This window comes from Ailuropoda melanoleuca, chromosome 1 (assembly GCF_002007445.2).
Source record: "Ailuropoda melanoleuca isolate Jingjing chromosome 1, ASM200744v2, whole genome shotgun sequence".
Classification (NCBI taxonomy): Eukaryota; Metazoa; Chordata; class Mammalia; order Carnivora; family Ursidae; genus Ailuropoda; species Ailuropoda melanoleuca.
Genome location: NC_048218.1, coordinates 123690158 through 123717043, shown reverse-complemented (window position 1 = coordinate 123717043; position 26886 = coordinate 123690158). Strand labels below are relative to the sequence as shown.

The 26886-nt window shown below is 41.9% G+C and overlaps 2 protein-coding genes across 9 annotated transcripts in view; one reads left to right on the top strand and one right to left on the bottom strand.

Moving 5' to 3' along the window:
- The window catches only part of NME8 (NME/NM23 family member 8), a 64516-nt gene extending 42234 nt beyond the window's left edge, over nucleotides 1–22282 (top strand). The window contains exons 16-18 of one of the 8 annotated variants that reach the window (XR_004627105.1): nucleotides 502–740; nucleotides 9618–9746; nucleotides 9863–9920. Coding sequence is in view for 7 of the 8 variants with exons in the window: in XM_034666123.1 (XP_034522014.1) it covers nucleotides 502–739 (238 nt within the window). In the remaining variant the exon portion in view is untranslated. Of the gene's footprint in view, nucleotides 1–501; nucleotides 741–9038; nucleotides 9427–9617; nucleotides 9832–9862; nucleotides 9921–21453 lie in introns of those variants that run through there. The other 7 variants (XM_034666123.1, XM_034666117.1, XM_034666136.1 and 4 more) reach the window with 7 other exon arrangements.
- Nucleotides 16167–26886, bottom strand: part of SFRP4 (secreted frizzled related protein 4) — an 11826-nt gene continuing 1106 nt past the window's right edge. The window contains exons 2-7 of the mRNA XM_034666152.1: nucleotides 26277–26886; nucleotides 24917–24997; nucleotides 24755–24820; nucleotides 22473–22671; nucleotides 19876–19939; nucleotides 16167–17892 (exon numbers count right to left, since the gene is read on the bottom strand). Of these exons, the coding sequence (XP_034522043.1) occupies nucleotides 17707–17892; nucleotides 19876–19939; nucleotides 22473–22671; nucleotides 24755–24820; nucleotides 24917–24997; nucleotides 26277–26886 (1206 nt within the window). The 3' untranslated portion in view covers nucleotides 16167–17706. The remainder of the gene's footprint in view (nucleotides 17893–19875; nucleotides 19940–22472; nucleotides 22672–24754; nucleotides 24821–24916; nucleotides 24998–26276) is intronic.

The window sequence follows — 26886 nt, the reverse complement described above, 5'->3', positions numbered from 1 at the left end:
AAAAAATTCCATTCATTAAAAGACACCCTAGTAATATTTGGGGTTCATTTCTTTTCTACTTCCTTCCTTCCCTATCTTCTTCTCTCCTTCCTTCCTTTGTTTTTTTAGGTCTTCACATTAGGTATAGAGGTGATCTGGGTTCCAGTTTTTGCTTTTAATTCCCTGCTCTGTCAGCATATTTAAGCTGTACCTCAGTTGCTTCATCTGTAAAATGGAGTTAATAATAGTATCTATCTCTTCGTTTGTTGTGAGGGTTATATAGTTGATACATTAAAAATACTTGGAATGGGGCCTGGCGTATATTTCTAGAATTAAACTACAGCACTCTTCTAGCACAACAACCTATTGGAAGGGGGAAAAATGGAAAAAAAAAAAAAAGCACAAAATCACAATGATAAGGACAAAGAAGAAAGACAAAGCATGCCATTCTGTCTTTAGCTGTGTATGCATTCTCTGTAGGTGCAAATAGCCCAGATCATCTGAAAGCATTCTTGTTTGCAGGGGTCCATCTTTGGTCTTGGTTCTGACCAAGTGGAATGCTGTTTCAGACTGGAGACGATTGATGGGTCCCACAGACCCAGATGAGGCAAAACTACTGTCCCCAGACTCTATCCGAGCCCAGTTTGGAAGAAGTATTTTGAAAAATGCCGTCCACGGAGCATCTAATGCCTACGAAGCAATGGAGAGCATAAATAGAATTTTCCAAGAGTTTGTTCCTGAGAATCCTGAGGGAAACTAAAGTAAGTACCTCTTTAATTATTGTTTTCTTTTCTTTGCTTATTACTGTGACTGAACGCAGGAAAGACCAGAACTTTCCCCATAGCCATGAATCAGACACTCTGTGCTGTTCCACAGCAGCCTTAAAGCTACATAATATGTGTATGGATTGAGTTTACTTAGCTGTTGATGGAAAGTTTGGAAACTTTTCTGTCCTAGGCAATATGGGAAACAGCATAAGCTAGGTGGCTTTTCCCATTAAACCTACTTTCCTTCTTTATTTTCAAAGTGCAGGCTCACAAATGTATGCCTGTATGGTTCTGACAGCTGACTGGAGTGTGACTGTATTTTTTTTTTTTTTAAGATTTTATTTATGTGACAGAGAGACAGACAGCGAGAGAGGGAACACAGCAGGGGAGAGAGAGAGGAAGAAGCAGGCTCCCAGCCGAGGAGCCGAGCCCGATGTGGGACTCGATCCCGGAATGCCGGGATCACGCCCTGAGCCGAAGGCAGACGCTTAACGACTGTGCTACCCAGGCGCCCCGTATTTTTTTTTTAATTTATTCGACAGAGATAGAGACAGCCAGCGAGAGAGGGAACACAGGTAGGGGAGGGAGAGGAAGAAGCAGGCTCACAGCGGAGGAGCCTGATGTGGGGCTCGATCCCGTAACGCCGGGATCACGCCCTGAGCCAAAGGCAGATGTCCAACCGCTGTGCCACCCAGGCGCCCCTGGAGTGTGACTGTAGAGTCTCTTCACATGTGGAGGGTCGTCCCTACTCGAATGAGGCAAACTGAGAATCAGTATCCAGAGCGTAATGAGAAAGCAAGGTTACATGGAGAAACCTCTCCACACCCAACCAGGTTCCTAGGGGAGAGAGGTGTACATTGCTCCCTTAATAGTGTCATTTAGGCTATGATTCCTCCTGGTATAAGAACATTGTATCAAAATATTAAGTCATAAAATAAAAATAAATTTGGACCACAGTGAAGCTCATTCCAGAAGTCTCAATCAATTATAGACCAAGGCATGAGGGCACAACCTATAAACATTTATGTTGGAAAATACGTATTGTGTGTCTGCCTCAACTGCAGATTCTTGGTTAATACAAAAATGGCTGAATGGAGGTGGTTGCCTTCAGAAAAGCGCAAATCGAATGGGGAGACAAAACTCAAAGAAGCAGCATCTAATTATAGTCACTATAAGACAGTACAGTATTAAACATACCAGGGATGCATGACTAGTGGGGAAGGAGGTGAGTGGAACTATATTCTGTTTATAGCATCAGTTAGCAATATGGTGTAGATCTAGGCTAACATCTGCATGTCCCCCCTTTTTTGATGAGGGGAGCATTATGAATAATATGGGGTATTTTAAATTAGTGTATAATTAAGTGCTGAACTGACAGGTGTATGTTTGATGGTTAGGAGCTGGAGAAGGTAAGGAATGAAATCAATCTTGAAAAGTAGGGAGGATTTTCAAAATCAGAGGTAAGGAAGAGAAATCAGTTTAAAGTTTTTAAACCATCATATACATATATGCTTGATGCTTATATGTCAAGACCCATTGCTGGTTTCTGTCTTACTATGTCTACTGTGCTATATCTACTGTAATCTATCATATCACTTTAAGGTATTGTTGGCCTCTTTCAGACATTCAAGAATCGTTTATTCAGCTCTTGCTATACGCTGAACAGTGTTGCAAGACTGAATATACACAGTCCTTGTCCTCAAACTATAGAACTCTAAAAGCAGGAGATAGGAAATGAACATGTGTTCTAGGGTTCTTAGGGGTAAGCACAGAGTGCTTTGAGCAGATGCATATAGGAGATGAAGGAAAATGAGATGCACCCTATCCAGGCTGGAGACATTGCAATAAAATGAAAGATTACAGCAACCTTAACTAATAAGAGAAATGGTGAGTTAGTGGTAAGTGGAATGATGAGAGGGTTCTTAGAAAGCTACCTTACACCCACGGGACTTGATGACTGACTACCACTCTACCAAATAAATGGGAAAAGATAAAGCTTCCTGGCTTGAGTGACTGAGGAAATGACCTAACCATTCCCAGACAAGGAACCCAGAAGGGAGAAGTAAGTTGGAAGGAAATACCATGAGTTCTGTTCTGGTCACGTTAGGAAGAAGGCATCTGAATTGAGAGTTAAGTTCAGCCCTCAGAGCAGGGGAGTCAAGAGGGCTCCGTTGGAGTGATGGAGAATGTCAGCAAAATGGTGACATAGGCAGCTCCAAGCTCCCATCCTTCCAAAGGAACATTGAAAAACAACCAGAAACTGTCAGAACTCTGGAAAATAATCAAAGGTTTACAGCTTCCAAGTGTGTGCTGAATCAGTGAAAAGGCAACTTAAAAATGATATGAAAGTTTTGCAACATTTTTACTTGCCCAGCATGGTGACAGTCTTGAAGATCACAGCCTTCTTGCAGTGTGTGACCCATGTCTCTGGCTCCAGAGAGAAGAGAGCAGATATTATTTACAAATTACTGTGTTTTTCTGTTCTATCTGGAGGCTACCTGAAGGATGACACAGGCATTCATCTCTGTTTCACCAAACCCGGAAACCCCTCAGGGAGGAAAAGTGGTGGACATTGATTAAAAACATTGTATGGTGATCAAAAACCCCACAACTGTCTGAGGACAAAGATTATGGTTGACATATACAACAGACCACCTAAAGCTAGGGAGGAAAAACTGAGGAGAGAGATTTTCTTTGGGAAATTGGGGCATTCAGAAGCAGTAATGCATACTGGGGAGTTTCGGGGGCCATGCACACACTCACGACAAGGTACATGCTCAGAGAAGATCTGACAGACCCTGATTATTTACCATTGGCTGATAGATAGGCTTAATACAAGCAGGGAGTGAAGGCTGAGACAGGATAGTAAATGGCCTGGTCAAGTGTTTAAAGAAGTGCCAAGGACAGAGCCAATCTACCGAGACTTGGAGAGGTGCTTAGTTGTTGTTGTTTTTAAACTCCTGATTTTCAAGGAAGTCTCAGTTAAAACACTGGCTGAACACAAACTGAATGTTCACCAGCCAAAAAGAGCAAACCCTGGGGAAGAAGGAAAGCCTCATTTCCAGAGTTGCCACGTTATAGTAGTTGAATGTCCAGTTTTCAACAACAGCAACAACAACCACCACGAAAGATACAGGGAAATAGAAAGGTACAGCCCATTCACAGGAAAAAGAGTTGACAGAAACCATTCCTGAGGAAGCCCAGACATTGGACTTAACTGGATGAAGACTTAAAATCAACTGTCTTACTATGCTCAAAGAGCTTAAGGAAACCATGGGTAAAAAGCTAAAGGAAAACAGGAAAATAACGTATGAACAAACTGAGAATATCAACAAAGAAAGATTAAAAATAAACTGAAAAGAAATCCTGGAGCTGAAAAGTGCAATAACTGAATTGAAAAATTCATTAGAGGGGCTCAAGACAAATTTGAGCAGGCAGAAAAAAAAAAAATAAGTGAGCTAGAAGGTAGCGCAGTGGGAATTATCCAGAAAAAGAACAAAAGTGAACACAGCCTAAGGATCTTTGGGACACTGTTATGTAGACCAACATATGCATGATGGGAATCCCAGAAAAAAGAGTGAGAGAAAGGAGTAGAAATCATGGCGGAAAACTTCCCAAATATAATGAAATGCCAAGCAGAATCAAAGAGCTCCACACTGAGGTATATTATAGTTGAATTGTCAAAAGCCAAAAACAAAGAATCTTAAGATCAGTAAGAAAGAAATGACTTGTTGTGTACATAGAATCCTCAATAGCAGCTTATTTCTCATAAGAAACCACGGAAGCCAGAACGCAGTGGATAACACATTTAAAGTGTTAAGAGAAAAAAACTGTCAACAAAGAATTCTATATTTGGCAAAAGTATCCTTCAGGAGTGAAGGTGGAACTAAGACATTCCCAAGTTAACAAAAACAAAAGGAATTCCTTACTAAAAGACCTGTCTACAAGAAATGCTAAAGGGAGTACTTTAAACTGAAATGAAAGGACACTAGACAGTAACTCAAAGCCATATGAGGAAATAAAGCACACTAGTAACAATAACTACATAAGTAAATGTAAAAAGCCAATATTTTTGTACTTTGGTTTCTAACCCCTCTTTCTTTCCTATAGAATGTAAAAGACCATGATAAAATAACGGCTATAAGTATGTGTTAATGGCCACACAGTGTAGAAATATATGCAATCTGTGACAATAATAATATAAAAGAAAGGGAGAGAGCATATGCAAATTGCTAAAATCAGAAGTGAAAGAAGGGACATTACTACTGAATTCACAAAAATAAAAAGGGTTATAAGAGAATTCTATGAAGAATTGTATACCAACAAATTGGATAAACTAGGTGACGTGAATTCCTAGGAAGACACAAACTAGCAAAACTGACTCAAGGGGAAACAGAAAATCTGAATCGACCTATAACAAGTAAGGAGAACAAATCAGTAATTAAAATCTTGCCAAAAAAGAAAAACCCAGGACTAGATGGCTTCATTAGCGAATTCTATCAAACAATAAAATAAGAATTAACTCTGATTCTTAGGCTCCACAAAAAAAAAAAAAAAAAAAATGAAAAGAAAGGGAAACTTCTTAATTCATTCTATGAGGTCAGCATTACCCCTGACAGGGCCAGCCAAAGAGGCTTCATGAAAAATTACAGAGCAATATGCCTTTTGAATATATCAATGCTAAAATCGTCAATAAAATACTAGCATGCTGAATTCAGCAGCATATTAAAAGGATTATACACTGTGATCAAGTGAGATTTATTTTAGGAATACCAGGTAGTTCAGCATATGAAAGTCGAAGAGTGTAACACACCGCACTAATAGAATGAAGAAAAAACAGATATCTCAATTTATACAGAAAAAGCATTAGACAAAATCCAACACCCTTTCATGATAAAAACACTCGATAAATTTAGTATAAAGAACTTCCTCATCATGATAAAGTCCATATGTGTAAAACCCAGTATAAATTTACTCAGTAAATTTAGTATAAAGAACTTCCTCATCATGATAAAAGCCATATGTGTAAAACCCAGAGCTAACATCATACTACAATGGTGAAAGGCTTAAAGCTTTTCTTCTAAGATCAGGATCTCTGCTTTTGCCATTTCCATTTAACGTTGTACTGGAAGGTCCAGCCAGAGCAATTAGGCAAGAAAAAGAAATAAAAACATCCAAATTGGAATATTATTAGCAGGTAGCATGATCTTATAGCTAATAAACCCTGAAGAATCACATACACATACAAAAAATTGTTGGAACTAATTATGTAAAGGTTCAGGATACAAAATCAACCCACAAAATTCATTCATGTTTCTATATGCTAACAATGGAAAATCCCAAAAGGAAATTAAGGGAGCAATTCAATTTACCATAGCATCAAAATAGCAAAATACTTAGAGATAAATTTAGTCAATGTGCAAGTGCAAGAATTTTGTACTGAAAGATATGAAACAATGCTGAAAGAAACTAAAGAAGACAAATAAATGGAAAGACACCCTGTGTTCATAACTTGGGAAACTTAATAACAATGCTACCCAAAGTGATCTACAGAGTTATTGCAAGCCTTAAAAAAATCCCATTGGTGTTTTTTACAGAGATGGAAAGACCCATCCTAAAATTCATATGAAATTTCAAAGGACTTAGAAGAGCCAAGACAATCTTGAAAAACAACAAAATTGGAGCACTCCCACTTCCTGATTTCAAAGCTTATTACAAAGTGACTGTAGTCAAAACAGTGTGGCTGTGGCATAAGGATAGACTGATGGAATTGAATTGAGAACCTATAAGTAAACCTTCACATTAATCACTATGTTGATGTTCAATAAGGGTGCCAAGATCATTTAGTAAAAAGAGAATAGTCTCTTTGATAAATAGTACTGGGAAGACTAGGTATCTACATTTAAAATAATGAAGTTGGGCCATCACCTTACACTATATACAAATTTAATTTAAAATGGATCAAAGACTTACATTTAAGAGCTGAAACTATAAAACTCTTAGAAGAAAACATAGGGGAAAATCTGTGGGACCTTGGACTCGGCAGTGGTTTCTTAAATGTCATGCCAAAGGCACAGGCAACAAAAGAAAAAGGAGATAACTTGGTCTTAATGAAAAATAAAAACTTTGTGCATCAAAGGAAACTATCGAGAGAGTGAAAAGACAACCCTCAGAATGGAAGAAAATATTTACAAATTTCTGTATCTGATAAGGGTTTAATATCAGAAATGGATAAAGGGCTTGAATAGGCCTTTCTTCAAAGAAGATCAACAAATGGCCAACAAGCATATGAAAAGGTCCTCAACACAATTAGTCGTTAGAAAAATGTCAGTCAAAACCACAAGATGCCACTTTACACCGAACTAGAATGGCTGCAGTAAACAAGAGAATATACAAGTGTTGGTAAGGATGTGGAGAAGTTGGTACCCTTATGTATTATGCTGGGAATATAAAAGGGGGGAGCTACCATGGATGACAGTGTGGCAGTTCCTCAAAAGGTTAAACATAGAATTACATCTGACCCATCAATTCTGCTCCTAGATATATATCCAAGAAAATTGAAAACAGAATATAAACATTTACTTGTACAGCAATGTTCGATAGCAGCATAATTCACAACAGTCACAGCAGGGTGAAAACAACCCAAATGTCCATCCATAGAAAGATGGATAAACGAATATGGTATACGCCTACGATGGAATATTATTTAGATGTAAAAAGGAATGAAGTATTGGTAATATGCTTCAACATGGATGAACCTTGAAAACATGTTAAATGAAATAAGCCAGACACAAAAGGACAAATATCGTACGATTCCACTTCTAAGAGATACCTCGGATCGGCAAATTCCTAGGGACAGAAAGTGGACTAGAACTTCATAGATACAGTTTCCTTTCAGGGGGATGAAAATTTTTGGAAAAGATTGTGATGGTCGCAAACAATGTGAATATAACTAAGACCACTGATTTGGACACTTGAAAATAGTTAAAATGGTACATTTTATGTTATATATATTTTACCACAATGAAAATGGTTTAAAAATAAAATAAGAATAGTTTCTCAGGAAGGCACAAAGACCTCTCACAATAGAGTTCTCCAAAACCCCTCCTAAAGCTATACAAAATTAGGCTTGCCTTACATTTATTTTTTATTTATTTATTTTTTTAGAGATTGGGTATACAGCATATGTTTATTTTATTTTTTTTCTTCCAGGTTTTTATTTAGATTCCAGTTAGTTAACGTACAGGGTGATATTGGTTTCAAGAATGGAATTTAGTGATTCATCACTTATGTACAACACCCAGTGCTCATCACAAGTGCCCTCCTTAGTCCTTATCACCCACCCAGCCCATCCCCCCCAACTCCCCGTCTAGCAACTCTTGGTTTGTTCTCTGTAGTTAAGAGTCTGTTTTATGGTTTGTCTCTCTGTCTTCCCCCGCCCCCACCATGTTCATCTGTTTTTTTTCTTAAATTCCACATATGAGTGAAATCATATGGTATTGGTCTTTCTCTGACTGACTTATTTCACTTTTCATAATACTCACTAGCTCCATCCATGTCATTGCAAATGGCAAGATTTCATTCTTTTTGATGTCTGAGTAATATTCCATTGTGTACACATAACACATCTTTATCCATTCATCAGCCAATGGACATTTGGTCTCTTGCCATAATTTGGCTTTTTTACAACACATCTCAAAGAAAATGCATGCAAACCCAACATCAAAATCCTTAAATGAAAGTAAGCTTTTACTAAAGTTTCTTGAAGAGATAATAAAGGAATTTAAAAAAACAAAAACAAAATATAACACCACACCAAGAAATTCCTAAAACTCTTCATTGGGCATCTCTGTCCTCAGAGTCCCCCTGGGCCTTGCAGCTCCCTCCCCAGTCATTCCCACACCCCTCCCACTCTAGCCTCTCCATCATGTTCCAGAAAGAGCTGCATACTCAATCCTGTTGTCTTTCTCAGTTCCTTCCAATTCTATTCCCCGCCTTTGGCTTGACCGGCAGTTCTGAATCCTTGAGAGGATTGATAGAAAGCTGCGGTTACTTACAGTTAATATTTTTAACTCTGTCAAAAATTTTGTTCATTAACTTACTGGGTTGTGAATCCTTGCTGGTTGCTTAGTTGTCAAATCAGACAGTATTATCTGTAAAAGAAAAGAGACCATCTCCCGAGCTTGGTGATTCTACCACATGCCAGGGATTTGTGTGCAAAATGGAAACTCGTAACTGCTTTAAAATTAGCTTTGTAATGTATCTTATCTACTATATTCTTTCTTTTCTCAGAACTTCGAGAGGGTAATGTGTGTAAGTTCACACTGGCATATAACCATGTGGCAAAGCTTCCTGGGAGGACTAAAAAGGAAGATCCTCTTTGGAGGAAAACTTAGTGTCACCTCAAGTTAAAAATTCAGCTCAAAGTGAAAACCATATGGCTGTGCATAATAACAATAAAAAATGTGACCTTCAAACAAATCTTTATGTTTACCCTGTCTTTCGCAGAGGCTTTCGGGTGGCTTATAGAATGCACACCAGGCTGAACAAGATAGCTGGGGAGGAACATGTAATATGGGGAGGAACATGTAATATGTAGGACGGAGCCAGTGGAGCCAGGAGTGGAGTTATATACAAAATGCATAGATGGCCTTCACATCTGTTTAGAGGCTGGCCAAAAATTTGACTCTAAGCATTTCAGCAATAAACTCTGAAAAGGTGTCATGTGGATTTACAGAATTTGCTGTCTGACCACAGGACAGGTGCAGGCCCCGGACCTCCTTTCCTGACGCTAAGACAATACAAATGTCTCCAGGGATGAAGTTGATAATAAGCCAAAGTTTCCACTGGTTTGGCATTTTCCCCTCTCAGGATGTAATCCGGTGATGTTTACCGCAGTGATGCACGTGAGCTTTTAGCCAGAGTTGTATGCGATTCGCAGCATGTCGGCTACGACACCCTCCGTTTTCATTCCACGTGAGAGAACATACTGGAATGCACGTGAGTGAGAATGATGTTCTTGTGTGATTCACTTTCCATCCTAATTTCTAAACTCTAATGTTAATGAAGATACTCGAAACTTTGATTACTTAGTATTCTTTTTTTTTTTTTTTTAGAGATTTTATTTATTCATTTGACAGAGAGAGACAGCCAGCGAGAGAGGGAACACAAGCAGGGGGAATGGGAGAGGAAGAAGCAGGTTCCCAGTGGAGGAGCCTGATGCGGGGCTTGATCCCAGAACACCCCAGGATCACTCCCTGAGCCGAAGGCAGACGCTTAATGACTGAGCCACCCAGACGCCCCTACTTAGTGTTCTTTTTATCTCGTTGCGGTATGAATGCTGAACACTGAGCTCTAGCCTCTTGACAGTTTTAAGGGTACAGAGCTGTAGTGTAGGGCGGTGTTGTACAGCAGGTCTCTCTAGTGTTCATCTCACTTCACTGAAACTTTGTGTCTACTGACGAATGCTCCCCGCTTCCCCCTCTCCGCAGCCCCTGCAACCTCCATTCGTGCCTTTGATTTTAGGAATAGGACTGTTAGATAGCTCATAAAAGTGTTTTTGTTGCCTGTGTCATTAACGTCCTATCTATGAAATCACTGCCAAGACCAAGGTCAGGAAGCTTTTCCCTTGCTTTGTTTTGGTTTGTTTTGCTTTGTTTTTCTCTGGGCGTTTTCCATGCTTGTGCCTTTTGTTGAAGCCTTTGTTTTGGAGGAGGCTGGACCTGGGCAGGGTGTGGCCTGTAGGTACGCTCGCTGGCGCCTCCGCCTGTTGTCTCCACTGTGCACACACAGGGCTGGGATCCTGGGCTCCCTGGATGCAGAGAGTCACATGGCACGTGCTGGGCGGTTTGCTCCCCGACACCTGGGCTCAGGTACCCATGCCCTCTAGGCTTGTGTGGCCAGGGTCCCCCCAGACCCCCACCTGAGCATCTGCCTGGGGCAAGTGGTTCCCCCCACCATACCCTTGAGGGTCGATTGTTAGGGCCAAACCCCATGGGGCTCTGCTGCTTTTACCAGATGCTTCTCTCCACACCTGGACTTTCTCGTCTGCTCTCTCTGCACTGGGAAGAAGGGGAAGCTATGGTTTCTGCCATCTCCAGCTGCCATCTCCCTCCTCCCCTGGTTGCTTAGCTGTGGTCGATCCAGCCAAGCTCCGAGACCCAGGTTCGTCCTCTGTGATCCCTCTCCAGAAAATTGGGGCACTGGACATGCAGACCAACTCCTGGGAGAAGCCAAGCGTTCGGGGGGTTCTTTCTGATTGTATGCTGCTGTGCTGGGGGTGAGGACTCCGGTCACAGGGCGTCCCAAATCTCCCTACTGGCTTTACTGAGTCTGGCTTCTTGGTCACCGAGAGTGGAGGAGCTTTTCAGTTCGTTTCTGGATTTCTCGCAAAGGAGATTTATCCATGAATTCTTGCTGAGTTGGTGAGTTCGCAGAGGGAGGGATGGCCCAGGGCTTCCTACTCACCATCTTGCTGACATTACCGCTTGATTATTTAGTACTGGTAACTCATTGCTAACCTCAAAACTCTAGTGTTCCAACATTATGTTTGAGAAGCACATGTAAATTATCAGTAGGCATATTTCTCAGTTTTTTTTCAGAGTGCATTAAAAGAAACTAGGGTAAGTCAATTGCTGTAATTACTGGCTTTTTTTTTTTTTGATTGTGCAGAAGACTATAGTAAAAATCTTCACCTTACTTTCTTCACATTCCCCACTCCTTCAGATCGAATACTGTTATCTGCCACTTTATATGCCTGATAGTATTTGGGTATTCATAATAGAATTGTGTTAAGTGGCACACTGTTATGGCCAGTAGCACATTGGACCACTCAGGAATGGTGCAGAACTTCAAAAGCATTCAAACAGTAAACTCTCTTAAAATTAATAACATATTTCACCAGCAGATGGCATGTTTCACTCAGTTGTCCATATATGTGAACCTATCTGTATCAAGATTTTATAAGCAAGACATAGGGAAAGGCTGTTTCTTTAGGATTATAGAATTAGTTTTGATCTAAATAGTCAGAAGTCTGCTAATCAATGTCCAAAGAGATATATTCAATTAAAACTTAATTTGTGCTGGCATTAGTCTTGAGAGTGAAGTTAGTGGGTGGAACACAGAAGCACGAGGCAGGCACATGGGCACTGGGGTTGGCAGGACCATCGAATATCTTCTTGCCCCTGGGGAGGAAAGGTTAAAGAATAGGCTAGCACATTGTCAGGGCCCCAGCTAAGTGGGCTTATCTTGAATCTCAGCTGGCCTTGTGGCAGAAAATGCATGTCTTGACCCACTGTGGCTGAAGCAATTGAGGACTACAAAATGGGATTATGAATTCCACTCCATTAAACAACCCCTTTCCTTTAGGGCTGGCTCACTCATGCACCTTGACCCTGGAGCCACAGTTTTTTGATTGTCCCACTTGGTCCCTGTAGCTACCCTCTAAGATAGGAGACCTGAAGCATTCTTGCTTGGAGCCTAATACTTTCCAGCGTCCCCTCTCTGGATCCTGTTCTCTGTAAATAGATGCCCTGCAGAAAATGGACAGATTTCCTAAAATATGCTCTGGCCTATTCTATGGCCCTCTTCCTGGACTCTCTTCTTCCCTTTCTGCTCGCTGGAGTGAATGCCCCGATATTGACTCTTGTTTGAATTGTGTTTGAACTTGCTCATCCCTTGGAAACCACTTTGGATGACCTCCAAAGTCAGTTTTTTAATGCTTTTAATAAAGGGGGAAAGTTGACAAAGCAGTTGTCCATGTGATTTTCAGCTGCTGAAGTATTCCAATGACATAAGAAATATTTGACATTATTAGAAGACTAAAAATGTTAATGAATTTAAAAAAATGCATCAATTTGATTCCATAACGGTGTTTTAGCTATCCCTCGATACATGACGGGATTTTATTCATAATGCCATTTTTTGCTTCATCCCAGTTCTTTACACCTCATCGTGTTATTCATGTTATTCCAACTTTGTGACTCTTAGAGTCAGCCCTCTGGTTATGAGTCTTCCCCGTTAGCTCAATTTAATTGCTAACAAAGTATGCTCTTTTCCCCTTTCAATGTACATCGCTAATGTGATCGAATTCACCATTATAATGTGGTTCTCGCCTAGATATTGCAGCTACACATTTTAGAATTCTCCAGTCATAAAACTGATCTCTTTCAAATATTGAGCTACATATGTCCACTGTGTGGACCTGTGAAGGCAAAATTACACATCATGGACTTGATTCCCGCCATGAATGGCCTCATTAATTACCTCATCATTGCCATTCCTTACACTCTAGTACAAAGAGACCTCTCTTGGGTAGAAGGGTAAATACCGTAAGACTGTAGTTGTGATTGGCGCATTTTCTCTTCAATAAATTTGACATAAAACAGAAAAGACATAAAAAGGACATGAAGACATAAAAGTTTGGGGGTTTTACAGATTCAAATAGTTTTGAGATGACAATTACAGAAGTGGCCAGAGACGTTTGCTGCTTGACACCAACCACAGGGACCATGACTAACCAGGTCTCCAGACACCACGGTCTGAAATGCATTGCGAGCGTTGCACCAGGACTGGGCTGCCCTGGGCTGCTCCCCGTCCGTGACTCAGTGCGTCAGGACATGAAGGCAGAGCTGGTCCTCAGATGAGAGACTCCTTGATGTCTGGCTTGTCTCAACGCTTCCCCCACAACCTCCCCAAATTCTCCTTAAGACATGGACGAAGTCTGAAGTGCTTCCCCCAACCTTCCTTCCCTCACACCGTCCGCCCAGCCAGCCCTGTTTATCTCCCCTTCATTCTCTCTCACAGGCATTTCCTCAAATGGAATCTTTCCATGTTTAACTCCATTTTGTGCTTGCTTATCAGTTAAGCTACAAAGGTGGCAGTGAACTAAAAATTTTTGGTTGGTATGTCTGTCCCTGTGACATGTCTTTCAGGGTAAAAGGCTTTTCAGAAAATTATTTTCCCATTAGGAACTATGATCAGTATTGGCATATATCATTCTATAGCTGGAAGCACGAATTTGTTCTCTTATTACTCTTTCTGTGGTGGTAACACGACGCTTCCCTCTGGTAGCCTGGCATTATGTTACTGACAAACCAGAGCCCTTTGGTCTGTTAACATTGAGTAACTTTGGGAGCCCAGGTCTTTCTCTGACTATGCATGAGGCATGAGACAAGTGCTGGTGTAGCCTTTCTCCTGCAGGGTAGAGTGTGACTTCTAAGGTCCCATTCAACTTTTGCATTCCACAATTCCAAGTACCACTTTTGCTTTTTGAATCGGTGTTAACAGCAGGTAGAGACTTGTGATTAAAAAAAAGTGCCCCTTATTTTTTTTTTTTTCACGGACTGGTTTCACCAAATAGATGCACCCTAGAGCTAGCTCAAGAAAAGGGGTTTTATTGTAAGTTTCCGATAGACAATCCTATAAGCACCCAAGGGCAGAAACCAAAACTGTGTTTACACTGCATTGGTTTCTTTCTCTTTCTTTCTTTCTTTTCTTTCTTTCTTTCTTTCTTTCTTTCTCTTCTTTCTCTTCTTTCCTTCCTTCCCTCCCTCCCCCCTTCCTTCCTTTCCTTCCAAAGTTCTTATTTATTTGAGAGAGGGAGGGAGCAGGGGCGGGGGAAGGGCAGAAGGAGAGGGAGAAGCAGACTCCTCCCTGAGCCGGGAGCCCAACATGGGGCTCAACGTGGGGCTCGATCCCAGGACCCTGAGATCATGACCTGAGCTGAAGGCAGATGCTTAACCCACTGAACCACCCAGGCGTCCTACACTACATTGGCTTCCAACTGGAAAGGAAGAAACTAAGGCTAACCTATTTATCTAAATTCTCATGTGTCTTAAAAAGAAGGCTGGACTGAAGGGAAATCTATTAGCATGTCTGCTACATCCTAATTCTTTGGTTTCTCCAGCTGACCAGTTATATTATTAAATTTGATTCATTAAAAAAATTGAGGAGGTGGCATAGGCTTTTCCCAGAAGTCAGGAAATTTATCATCTATCTATCTATCTATCTATCTATCTATCTATCTATCTATCATCTATCTATCTATCATCTATCTATCATCTATCTATCTATCTATCATCTATCATCTATCTATCATCTATCTATCTATCTATCTATCTATCTATCTATCTATCATCTATCTATCATCTGTCTATCGACTATACCCCATTTGAGGTGCTTCATCACTCATCCCCAGCTTCTGAGTATTTGCAGTGTTGAGAATGTTGTCAGTGATGCTCAGGGAGGAAGAGCAGAGCTTTGCCCAAAGCGACATCCAGTTCCCAGCTAAAATTTATAAAGAAGTATTGACAGGGCGAAACAATCTTAGTGAGGATTTGGAAAGTCAAATGGCCCAACATCCTGATGGATAATTGACAGTACAATCAAGAACTTTCCTTGGTGGGCCTACTCCTTGGCCAGCAATGCTACTTAAACTGAATGATCCTGAAGAACTAGTTAAGGATGTGCACAGACGTTAGTTATCAAGATGTTGATTCAGTGATTCAGTACGTTCAGGTAAGAAACAACCTGAATCCCCAATAACAAGGGTTTGTCGAGTAGCGCACACCATGGAATAAAACAGAGCCATTATAAGTGAGGTGGCAACAGCTTTATTGACATGAGAACTAGTCTGAGTAAGAGGCTGACTGAAGAAGGAAGGTAAATCAACAGTATGTATAATACGCTTCCAGGTGTTTTCCCCCTCGTATCGTTATATAAATGCATAGGAAACACCTGGACAATTGTATACCAAAACACCAACAGTGATTACCTCTGCATAGCGATGAGTAGGGTTACGTAGGATTTTAATTCCACTATTTTTATCTTATGCGTTTATTAAATACTTTATAAAAATACCTGTTTATCATATTATTGAAAGACCAACAAAATTATTGAAAAAAAATAAATGCCTGCAGTCGTCCTTAATTTTGAGATGTGCTGATCCAAATATTGCAAAATAAGTTATTTTTTTCCTCACCAAATAATCCAACTCTCAAACAATTCTCATTTCAATACCTCAGCTTCCCTTTCCATATATTTTTATTTACCTGCTCTCACATGTATTTTGATGGAGAAAATATTGAAGGGAGAGAAAGAAATTTTTGGCTCTCACACGAAGGCCACCACCGTACTTGTCACATTATGTGACCGATTACATATTGTCTAATGTATAAACGTGCTTAGTTAAGTATCGGATAATGTGTTAATATTCCTAATGAAGTACTACATTTTGTCTAATATTCGGTACATGATTTCAGTTAAATAATTAAAGTAAACAGTGTTTAAATATGTAGTCCTCTCCAAACTCTTATTACTGTCAGTATTGTATTTCACGTGTTCTTTTTTTTACATATGTTTTTTTCTCTACTTCCATGGAGAGTTCCATTTCTGATTCCCCTCCCCAGAGAGCCCCTACAATGCTGAGGAGGCGGGCTAGGCTGCCAATGCCTTTTAATGGACTTAGGTAGGTTTCCTTGGTGTGGGCACGATGCCAAACCCCTCTCCGGCTTTCCTTAAGGGCCAGCGAACTTTGGCCTCTAATGGAGCAGAAACACCAAGTATTTTATGGGTATCCTTGTGTGGGTCCATCCACTGGACTTCTTTAACTCCACTGCCCTGCGGTGGTGACACAGGAGAGGGGAGCCCATGCCCGCCTCCTTATTAACCCCATTTCCCCACTTTCCCCGGGGCTTACCCACACACCTCACTTCTGTGTCCCAGTGGCTACAGAGATCGAAGTAGATTATGTGGCTAATGACCTCATGTGAGCACGACAGGTCACATCACGCCTTCCCTGAGAAGCAGGGACATTGGTAAGGCTAAAGGAGATTTTATACTTCAGCTTTCAGAGCGTTCCTCTACCTCCTTGAACAGAGAGGCGACCGTAGTTGCCTTTTCGAGCGCAGAGCTGGTGTGTGGCAGGGGTACCACCGGGGGTGCCAGCTGAGAACCAGGGACTTTGGAGTCCTGCCCCCCACCAGCATTGGGCCCACAGCACCTTCTTAAGCACTAGCTGTGCGCAGAGAAAATTCTCTCAGACTTGGCATCAAGATACCTAGGATGTCCCGGGAAATGAGATAAGCACAACATCCACGGGTGTAAAATTCTTGGGGGTTCAGTCACTGGTGCCTAAGTCACAATAGGAGACGCGAGCTCGGTTGCTGGTGCTGCATAACGATTACCAAGGAGAAGCATCACGAATGTGAGTTAAGAGCCTTTCTACCCACGGCGTGGTAGCCAGGAAACAAGGATTCAGATGTGGTGTGTCTGCCTTTCCCTTTGATTGACTTAGTTATCATCATTATTATTTTAGTTTCTAGAGTTTCTAGCTAAAAATGAGCTGAAAGGGCTCTTTGTAAAAAAAAAAAAAATCATTACAATTTTCCATATCCTGCTTTTCTAGATTGTTTGAAAATTCCCTTTCATCACAGAGATTCTTCCGCAAACAGCAAACACATAAAGATATTTTAGACATTCATTCCTCCTGCTTTCCTCCTTAGAATCGTATTTTCAATCACCTCTTACAACATCACGAACCTTCTAATGACACAAGTCAAACTGAAATAAAACATATTGTAAAAAAAAAAAGGGTGTTTGGCTTGTAATATGGCATTTATTGTACGATGCACATATTAGGTCAAATGGTAAGCACCAAAGCATCTTTCCCCCACACTGAGCTCTCCTGGAGGCAGCACGAAGGCTACTCTGAATGCCGCGAGCAGCTTTGTCCACCGGCTTTCAGCTTTCCTGTACCTTCCACGCCAAATGACATACCTACCACTACGGCTTGTGGTGGCTTAAAAAGAAAAATGGAAGCAGATCATTAAGAAAAATGCCGCAAAGTGTGTCTACGAGTATTGCAGTTGTTAAGGCAGGGGGAGCGGGGCCTTCCCCAGGCTGGCTGGGCAGTGCCTGGCCTCATCCTGAGAGACAGTCTCCGTTCTGGAAAGCAGCTGGCTCACGCTTTTTTGGGGTTTGTTCTCTTTTGGGCGCTCCTGGCTTTAATGGTCTTCTTGGGGCTGGCTGGTTTGGGAGCAGGCGGCTTGCCCTTTGGCTTCGGGGTGTTGCTACGACTGGTGCGCCCCGCGGCTCGCTTCTTGTCCTGAACGGTCCTCCGCTGTTCCTGCAGCCTCTCTTCCCACTGCTGGAGGCAATTTGCAAACATGACCATCAGCCACGTCTCACTGTGTAATGCTGTTGAACTGATGTCAGAATCGATGCCCTTTTCTCTCACCGTAATATCTGAGTCATGACAACAACGAATAAGGTTGCCCACCCTGCATCGCCAAGCACTCAGCGCACACCAGAGGAGCTGAAAAGTGCTTGAGGTGGGAGGAAGTCTGGATTCCCACGCATTTCACAGAAACTCCCAACAGCTCTGCTAGGTGGACACCATGATCCTGAGCAGGAAACAAGCCCGCAGAGCTCATTTGCAGCTGGTCACACAGCGGACAAACGTCAGAGCTGGGATTCAAATTCGCCAGTCTAGGGCCCAAGGCCCCACGCCGTGCACTTGTGCCCCTCGGCCCTGCGATGCGCCATTCCCGCACAGGAAAGCCTTCTAAAGAGGCTCTGACGTGCGGAGAGAAGTTTATCCGGCCCCACGAGGAAGGCCAGGGGGTCTCCTAGCGCATTTATGGGTGGATTCACCCCATTCTCTCCCACCCAAAGGAAGACAGAAGCCCCTCCCACCTCTAATAATCCACTCAAGTATTAGCCACCCAGAACCGATAAGAAATGAGACTTTCTGGATAGTTCTTTCCTTGATAGAAAAGGACTTACTGCTTATAAAGAAATACTATTCACTTAAACAGCAGCATGTAAGAAAAAACTGAAAAAGTGAGTCCACTAGAATAGACATCGCCTTTTATTATAACCTATTTGCCCCTGCTTTGTTAGAGTATATTTCATTCAGCAAAAAGTTTGAGCATGACCACAGGCTGGGCGTTGTCCAAGGCGCTAGAAATACAGGGAAATGAGAAACACTGTCCCCACCCTCCCAGGGCACAAGGCTAGTCTGTTCTGAAATAATAAACTCATTACGTTTGCTATTATACAGAGCTAGCTTCAAATTTTTACTTTGAAGTATATTGGAATATTTGCTGCAAAAGTGAATGGCCCAAACAGCTATGATTCCTGAAAGCTCGCTTTCCTCTCAAGTTCTTATGGTGGATGTACTTTCTCCATTGATGCTTCTAATCAACCGTAGTCTTGAAAACCAGATAACCAATCCTGCCAGAATTTTCTGTCCAGTAAGGCTAAGTGAGCTCCTAGGCAGCTCCTGAGTTTTTAGCTCAGATGTGGTAGTCGTGTTATTCTGAAATGCACAGAGTAGGATAGGCTGTGTCCAAACCACCTTCTCCGTAAGTCAGTATTCATGTAGCCTTTTCCCTCGCAAACGGAGAGGTCTCAGGCCCTAGTAAGACCTTCGGTGAACCTGAAAACACGACCTCTCCTAGATAAAGCTAAACGTATTTTCAGGAGAGGGGACGCTTTAAACATTTCCAGCAAATGACCTGATTTCTTCAGTTCTGGTGTGATCTCATATCTCTGGGCAAAAAAATTATTCTAACTCCTTTAATTGAATTACAAAATATTGCAATGATGTTACTACCACTAAAATCATGGATTTGGCCACAAAACGATTACAGTTTGTAGATAATTGATTTTGACTCGTCTCAAAAGTATCGTAAACACAGGGAAAGATTATGCTTTGTACAGAGACAGCATGAATTTTAGAATTGCATATTCACACCCTTACGTGTCTATGTCCACTTTAAGCCCTCTGGATGTTAATTCTGCTGAAGTACCTGACTGATTTTGCTAAAATAGTTAAATGAAATGCCATAAAGAAATTTAAAAAAAACCAACCAATTTAATCTGGAAATAACCAGTCAATCAGTATTGAAGCAACCAGATCCCCTTTGAGGCTGAAGAGAGGTTAATGCACAACTTCCAAGTCAGAATAGCTGTGCTCTTAACTACTTCTGCAGAAGGCAAATAGTGCGGGTATTGCAGGCTCCCCTGAGAGCCTGGAGCTGGAAGAATGTGAAGAATCCCCCAGCCGAAAATAATTTCTTCACATGCCCTTAACTCCAGATTCATAGTGTTGCTAAATTGTACTTACAATGGATCTTTTACTGAGTTGGTCTCTCCATTTTTCAACTAAACAGTTCTCAAGAAGCATCATCCTGAAAAGAAGTAATTGATCTTGAGTGATTCTGATTATGAAAGGAAAACGTTTAAAAATACAAAAAATTGTAAAAAAACAACAGAAGTCTTTATAACTCTTTACACTCCACATTATCTACCATTCGTATTTTACTAGCATTTCCTTTATTCTTCCTTGTACCTATATATATATATATATATGTTTATATTTATTAAATATATATGTTTATATTTATTAAATATATATATTTATATTTATTAAATATATATATTTAAATCACACTATATTTAGATCATACTGTACATTCTTTTTATCATTCTATTCTATGCGTTTTCTCATATAAATGAATAATTAAAAAATACAGCGTTAATAACCATAAAATATTTCAACAATGGTACACATAATACACTTGGGCCTTTCTCTACTGCTGAACCTTCTGCTTGGCTACTATTCCCAGCATTGTGTTGAATGTCCGTGTGTGTGTACTAGTGTGCACTGACTTAGTATTGCCGTAGGACAGATTCCTGAAAGTAGAATTATTGGTTCAAAGAGTACGTATTTTTTTAAAGTTTTCCACGCACAGTGCCAAATTGTTTTCCAAATGATTGAACTTTCATTCAAATTCTTCTTTAATTTAGATTGGAGAATTAAAGAGGTAAATTTATTTACTATTTGTATGTCTCCTGGAACTTGTCCACATAGATTTATGTAGGCATTACTTACATATTGTAGTCTTAATGTGTCAAATAGGAACTTGTATGAACTCTTTATAGAGGAAGGTTACTATTCCTTTGTCATGAGTACTGCAAGTATTTTTCTCAATATTTATTGTTCTTTTTGGGTGATTTTTATGTCCCTGATATTATGTCATCAAAAGTACGTCTTGACATTTTTCCCTTGTAATTTGTTACATTAATTCCATGTTTGCAAAGTATTTTGCCATTCAGATTTCACGTATCTATTCACCTAATTTTATCCTCTATGATTACGTTTTAAGAATATCTCTTTAATCCATTTGAAATTTATTTTGTAGTACAGTAGAAAGTGAAAATATGTACTAGCTTTCCAAATAAAAATATTTGCAACATTTACTAAATAAAATATTCATGTCCAATTGATTTGCCATATCTCCTTCATAATAAGTTGTTTTATGCATTGGAATATGTTTCAAGATTGCTTCCTCTCTGTTATTTCCCTACACGTGTGCTCCTGCCTCACACGGTTTTAGCAAGAGCAGCTTTGCACCAGTTTTCTGTTTCTCCTAAGGCAGATCTCCTTTCAAGTGGTATCTTCAAAATCTCCTTTACACGCCCTTGCTTGTTTGTTCTTCCAAATGATCATCGGCATCATTTGTGAAGACATAACTCTCATTAATAAATAAATAAAATAAATAAATAAAAATAAATAAATAAAAAATGAAAATATTTTTACTGCTATTTTAATCCAAATTACATTAAGTCTACAAGCAAACAGAAAGGATGATGTGAAAGCTGTTATTTAATTCACGTATAATCCATTCATCTGCCCCCATAGGATTTAATGACTAGCAGTCCGGTACGTTCCCAGAACCGCATCGCATCCTGTAGCAGATACAAACACTACGCAAGAGATGAACCCAGAAACATTCAGTCAGCATTCACTCATTCAGCTTCTTTAGGGAGACAAGCTATGAGTAGAAGAACAGCTTCAAAGCCAAGAACACAAGGTGGTACACGCAGCGTGAGGACGGTACCCAAGCACTGATAGAAACCAGATCGAGGAAGTATTCAAGTGAGGTCCGTTTCAAAAGGGGTTTCGGAGAAACAGTTCATAGCTGTTTCCAGAAGAAACCGAGGATCATTAATGGGGAATCCAAGAGAAGACTGGTTATATAAAAAAGGAGTCATTTTGTTGGAGATGTATCCTGAGGCAAGTGATGGGGCCCGTCCTGGAATCTTGCCTGAAGAGTTTGATTTTTCCATTATAAGGAATATACCAATATATAAAAAGATGCCAAGGAGAGAGAGATGGGGAAGCACTCTCCGAGCTAGAGATCTGCGTTTATGTGTGTGAATGTGACTGTGTGCGTAATGGTCTATCAAACAAATATTGTACATTTATATTGTGTATAAGGAAAACGTGGAACTGTCGTCTCAAGTGGCTGTCTTTACTCGATCTGTAAGCTATTAAAGAGCTCTTAAAAATATTCAGGATTTGCCACACTAAGATTGATTTGAGCGGTTTGAAAAGAACTGTTTTAACTCATAGCAATTTATCTGCCTACAATTTTTGGAGTCACCTAATGAATTCTGAAACTGGTTTTTAAAGATTCCATCCAAATACTCCTGTTTCTCTTTTTCCTTAATGCCACGAGGGATTCCATGATATTTAGGATATGTGATGTCGCGACAGTGGCATCTATTACAATTATATTTTTACTTATTTACGTATTAAGTTGTCTTTTTAAAAAGAACTACGGGTACCATTTTTTTTTTTTAAGATAAACCACGCCTGCTAAATGAGATTGACGTTTCTAGAAGCGTGTGCGGTTGCTTCTGCCCCTTTGTGCCTACCTGGACCGCCACTCGTAACACATGATGAGGACGTCTTGGTGGGGCAGGATGTGAGGACACTGGCAGGAAGAATTTGTGATGAGCGGGACCTGCGTTCGAGGGATGGGGGACGAGGACTTGAAGATCTCTTTCACGTCTACCACGGTGGTTACTTCGTTACAACCGCTCCTCTGCACCGCCTTTATTTTGGCATGGATGACTGCAATTTAAAAAAGGGACAGAAGTGTTGATGGAGCCTTTGGAGACAAAGGAGGATGATGTATTCGCGCCAACTCCTGAGCCTCTCTTAAAGAATCCCTCCTGTAATTATGGTCATGTCCAAGCTGCCCAGACGCAGGCAAGGAGCCCACACAATCATATTGTCAGCATTGTCTTTCAAGCCCCGGATCCTGCTGCAGGAGGCAAGAGCCAAGTGACAGGCAGGCTCCGTCTGGGCTCTGCCTCTGGCTCGGTGACCGCGCCCCATCGGGCCGCAGCTAGGATGTGAACGGAGAATCTCATACATGGTTCTCTGCCTTAAGATCCTAGAATTAGTCTTGTCTGTTTGCCCAAATCATACCCGGTTTGTATGTTTGTTTGCCCAAATCATATCCGGAAATTCATGTCAGGAACGTCAAAAATTTCATAGAAACGAGTATTTGTTGATCTTCTGCTTTGTGATTATCTGAAGTGAGGCTCGTATGCTCTCGAGTTCAGAAGCCACTTTTTTTAAAGATTTATTATTAGAGAGAGACAGCGCACGTGCGGGAGCGTGGTGGGGGGAGGGAGAGAGGGAGAAGAGAGAGAGAATCTCAGACAGACTCCCCGCTGAGCCTGGAGACCAAGGTCATGAGATCATGACTGGAGCCAAAATCAAGAGTCGGAAGCTCAACCGACTGAGCCACCCAGGCGCCCCTCAGAAGCCACTTTAAAGTCTGTACGGTCCAACCACCCGTCTGATGCTTGAACTTCCTCTCTTCCAAAGGAAGTTATTAAAGTCATAACATTTTTGAACTGGAAGGAGCCTCTGAAGATCACTGATCTCAATCCTTTAATTGCACAGACTGTGAAAGCCAGGTCTGTGGTGAGCAGAAGTACAACTGTTATTACAGATGGCTGTAACATCACTGTGTCTGATCAAGCTTTAAATTCTGGCCCTTTCGGTCCCTTGCTATTACTGTCTTCCATGGAATTGTAATCAGCCTAGCATGGATCTGTCTTGGATTCCGTCCTAGAAAGCTGGTTTAGGAAGAAGCCAAAGGACTTAAATAGAAAATGGTTTCATCATCAAAGTAGTTATGGAGAACAGCAAGACAGTGAAACTCGGGTTAGTAAGGAGGGCTGGATGGTGTCAGATGAGGGAAAAAGTAGATTAGATTAAGACAATATCTACAAAGAACAGTTTTAAAACAACAGCAATGAAAGCTACTGGAAAAGACAATTGCCTTTTTTTTTTTTTTTTTTTGGTTGAGTTCCCTACATTGGTCACGTATAATCTCAAGTCTTACAATTCAAATAAGAGGTTATTTTTTTCCAGACTTTTATACGGCCATGATCTTCCTACTCTCACATGTGATATATCACATAAAGTTCATGATTAAAATTTCAGTTTGAATTACGGAAAACAAAGTTAACAAATAAAATAAGCCATTTTGCCTAAACAGTTCCTGTTCTTTCAGCAGAAGTAATTTATGAGATGCAAAGGGACATAAAAGAGCCCATACGGGTATTTTAAAAGAACTTATTTTTAGTTAAATTTACTTTCAAATGATAACAGAATTAAATTTACTTAAAAAATTAAAAATAGCTGACTCAGGGAAGAACGTGCTGGCTGTTCTTTCCAATAAGAGAGGAGAGCATGTCAACTATGTCAATACTTGTACATATTGCCCCACAATTCCTCTAAGATGTTCAATATCTACAGGTGTTTAGAAGTAAAAAGAAATACGGGCGGGCCTTAGTTCCTGGGCCTCTGGGCCTCAGATCATCCAACCCATGGATCACCCACCCATCCTTCAGGAAACCGTGGGAAGAGAATGGGGCAGGTGGGCTGGCCTGGCTGAGTGGCCTCTCTCCCTAAGACAAGTATGACCTTGAAGGCAAATTTGCGCTCTGATCCACAGCACTGTTCTCCCTGGGTAATCTACTTCGGTTTTGCTTAATTTACCCAGAAAAGCAAGACATTTTACAGTTTGTCTTTGTGCCACCGAGAGCCCCCGTAAGTAAACCCTTTGTCCTCAGCTTTGCGGCTGGCTTTGTAACGCGCCAAGTCCTCCAGCGAATGGTTGCGTCCGCTGACTTACCATAGCTGTAGTTTTTGCTCAGATATGTCGCCAGAGTGGGCTTCACCTTTTTGCATTTGCAACGGTCTGAAGGAGACAAAAGAGAGACAAGAAGTTGGGAAAGTGTCCAGAAACCACTCTGGGGAGGAGACGAAGAGGGAACCTCATGGAGAAAGAACTCACCGGGGCTTAGGCGTTTACAGTCAACATCAAGAGGCCTTTCCTGAACCATCATGTCTGGCGTGATGTCTATCCACTTCACGTCTGAAACACAGAGCGGCATGGGTGAGGCCAGTGACTTAGGCTGTTCCCCCAGCTGGAATGAAGAACCATCTGGAGACACGCACTAGCACAGTATCACCGAAGAATAATACTACATTGTGAAAATGTCATATGACTGTCGACTATCTCTTTCATACAGACTTTCCTGGGCTTAGGAAAGAAGAATTTTGAGTGATATTTCGCCCATCCAGCACAAACAGACGTGAATGCACGCCCATTTGACTTGGCTGATACACGGACTTCACTTTCCTTCCAAATCTGTTTTAAAACATTGGTTTTTCCAAGTTGACAATGGACACTAATCAAAATATCCAGAATATTTCCAAATCACCACCTTTCCTTCTGCAGTGCAGAAACAGTCCACAGCTATATATAAATCCCCCCAAAGCATAACCCTCTATCATTTATATAATGTGAGCAATAAATATGTTTTTTTTTTTCCCTAAAGCTTTGAATTAGAGAGGAGTTTCGATTTTCCCTTCACTTCACTTCTCCTTCATGTGTTGGGCAATGCTCTGAAATAGAACCTCGGAAACTACGATAAGGCAAAACACCATAGTCTCTAAATGTGCAGGAACCTGGGTCAGGGATAAAAGCATGCAAAATGTTCTTAGGTTTCATTTCAACAAATGGATTTAAACTTACTCCTTCATCCTAGAAAAGCAGCAAAATGAAAAAAAAAAAAAAGGAAGCAAAAGTTGATATCCAGTGAACTAAGACGCCAAGACCTTGACCGTGAAGCAGACATCACAATTTTCCAGAACGACTAAATTTACGAACTGCCCTCCTGGTGGGGAGTGATGACTGGTACTGCTTTCTTCGGCAAGAGTTTTCAAGAGCTAACACTAAATGGAGAATCCCGGTGGAATTGTTTTTCGGGATTAGACTATACATGTGAAGTGTTTAAGGCTGGCTCAGACCCTTCCTATGCCCCACCTATGTACGTGTTTGCTGCCGCTGCTTTCTTCAAACACTGTCAATGACAATGTCCCCAACGGCTCTCTTTATAAGCACCTTCTCACCCCGCACACACATAACCTATGGGACGTGGTGCTCTTCGGCTTCTGAAATTCCTGTAGGGAAACCAGACTTTTCGCCAAAATCAGGTCACCAGCCCTTCCCACTTCCTCCAACCCTCGACAGTGGGTTGGGGGACTGACCGCCCACCCACCGGCATCGGGAGAAGCGGCCGCCCGGTTCCCAGGTGGCAGCAAGAGCCCAGAACGCCCCTCGCCCCCGCGCTACTTCCCCGCGGCCTCACCGTCGGGGAGGTCGGTGACGATGGCCTCCGGCGAGATGCACACGCCGCGGTCGTAGACGGGCAGCTCGTCGCAGGCCAGGCTCTCGGGCCAGCTGTGGTTGTACATCTTCATGAGGGGCTCGCAGTCGTCGCGCGCGCGCTGGCACACCGACTTGCACGGCTTGATGGGGTCGTGCAGGAACTCCAGCGTGCAGATGGGCGCGTACATGGCGCAGAGGAAGAAGCGCAGCACCGAGCTGCAGTTCACGTCCACCAGCTCCTCGTACTGCTCGATGGCCAGGATGGCGTTCTCCTGCGTGCTGTGGTGCAGGTGGTTGGGCATCCGCGTGATGTTCCAGGGCATGTGCCGGCACATGGGGATGCGCACCGCCTCGCAGGGCGCGCCGCGCACGCCGAGCGCCAGGCGCAGCCCCAGGCACAGCGCCGCCAGCACGGAGAGCAGCATGGCCCTGCCCGGGCGCGCCGCCGCCCCGACGGGCAGAAGGGGCCCCCGGCTTGCTGCCCGCCTAGTGCCTCGTCCTCCCTTCCCCGGGGAGGACGTCCTTTGGGGGCGCGGAAGTGGCTCTGGGCCCGCGCGGCCGGCGGCAGCGGTGCGGGGCCCGCGGGGGCC